General features: G+C 40.0%; 1 protein-coding gene across 1 annotated transcript in view; it reads right to left on the bottom strand.

The window, feature by feature from the left end:
• The window catches only part of LOC119588213, a gene marked incomplete in the record, with an annotated part of 23,266 nt that overhangs the window by 11,270 nt on the left and 11,631 nt on the right, over positions 1-365 (bottom strand). Inside the window, 1 exon segment of the mRNA XM_037936914.1 lies at positions 226-355. Coding sequence (XP_037792842.1) covers positions 226-355 — 130 coding nt within the window.

Genomic DNA, 365 nt, shown 5'->3' with positions numbered 1-365 from the left:
TTCTTTTCTTTCTCAACCATGCTGGTTGTCCCTAGTAACGTTCGGTTTAAAATTACTTCCTAGGCTATTTTTTAATCAATAAACACGACTAAAACAAAAAATACATATGCATCACGCTGTAAAATACAATTTCAATAAATTACCCCTTTAATTCGCATCTACACCTTAATAACATTGTAAGTACAATTCGAATGTAATGATCAACACCATGCAGAGAGGACCAACAATAACGTCCGTTCTATATTAACAGGCAGAACCTTCACGACGCACTGTCCTCCGCTGCAACTAGCCTCCACCCACTGAGTCCTTCGACCTTGAACGTTAGACGCGCCAGAGTTGCTGGGCTCAAGCATTCCTAAAATTCG

This window comes from Penaeus monodon, chromosome 23 (assembly GCF_015228065.2).
Source record: "Penaeus monodon isolate SGIC_2016 chromosome 23, NSTDA_Pmon_1, whole genome shotgun sequence".
Classification (NCBI taxonomy): Eukaryota; Metazoa; Arthropoda; class Malacostraca; order Decapoda; family Penaeidae; genus Penaeus; species Penaeus monodon.
The sequence above is the reverse complement of the archived record's forward strand: the minus strand, read 5'-3'. Positions and strand labels throughout refer to the sequence as shown.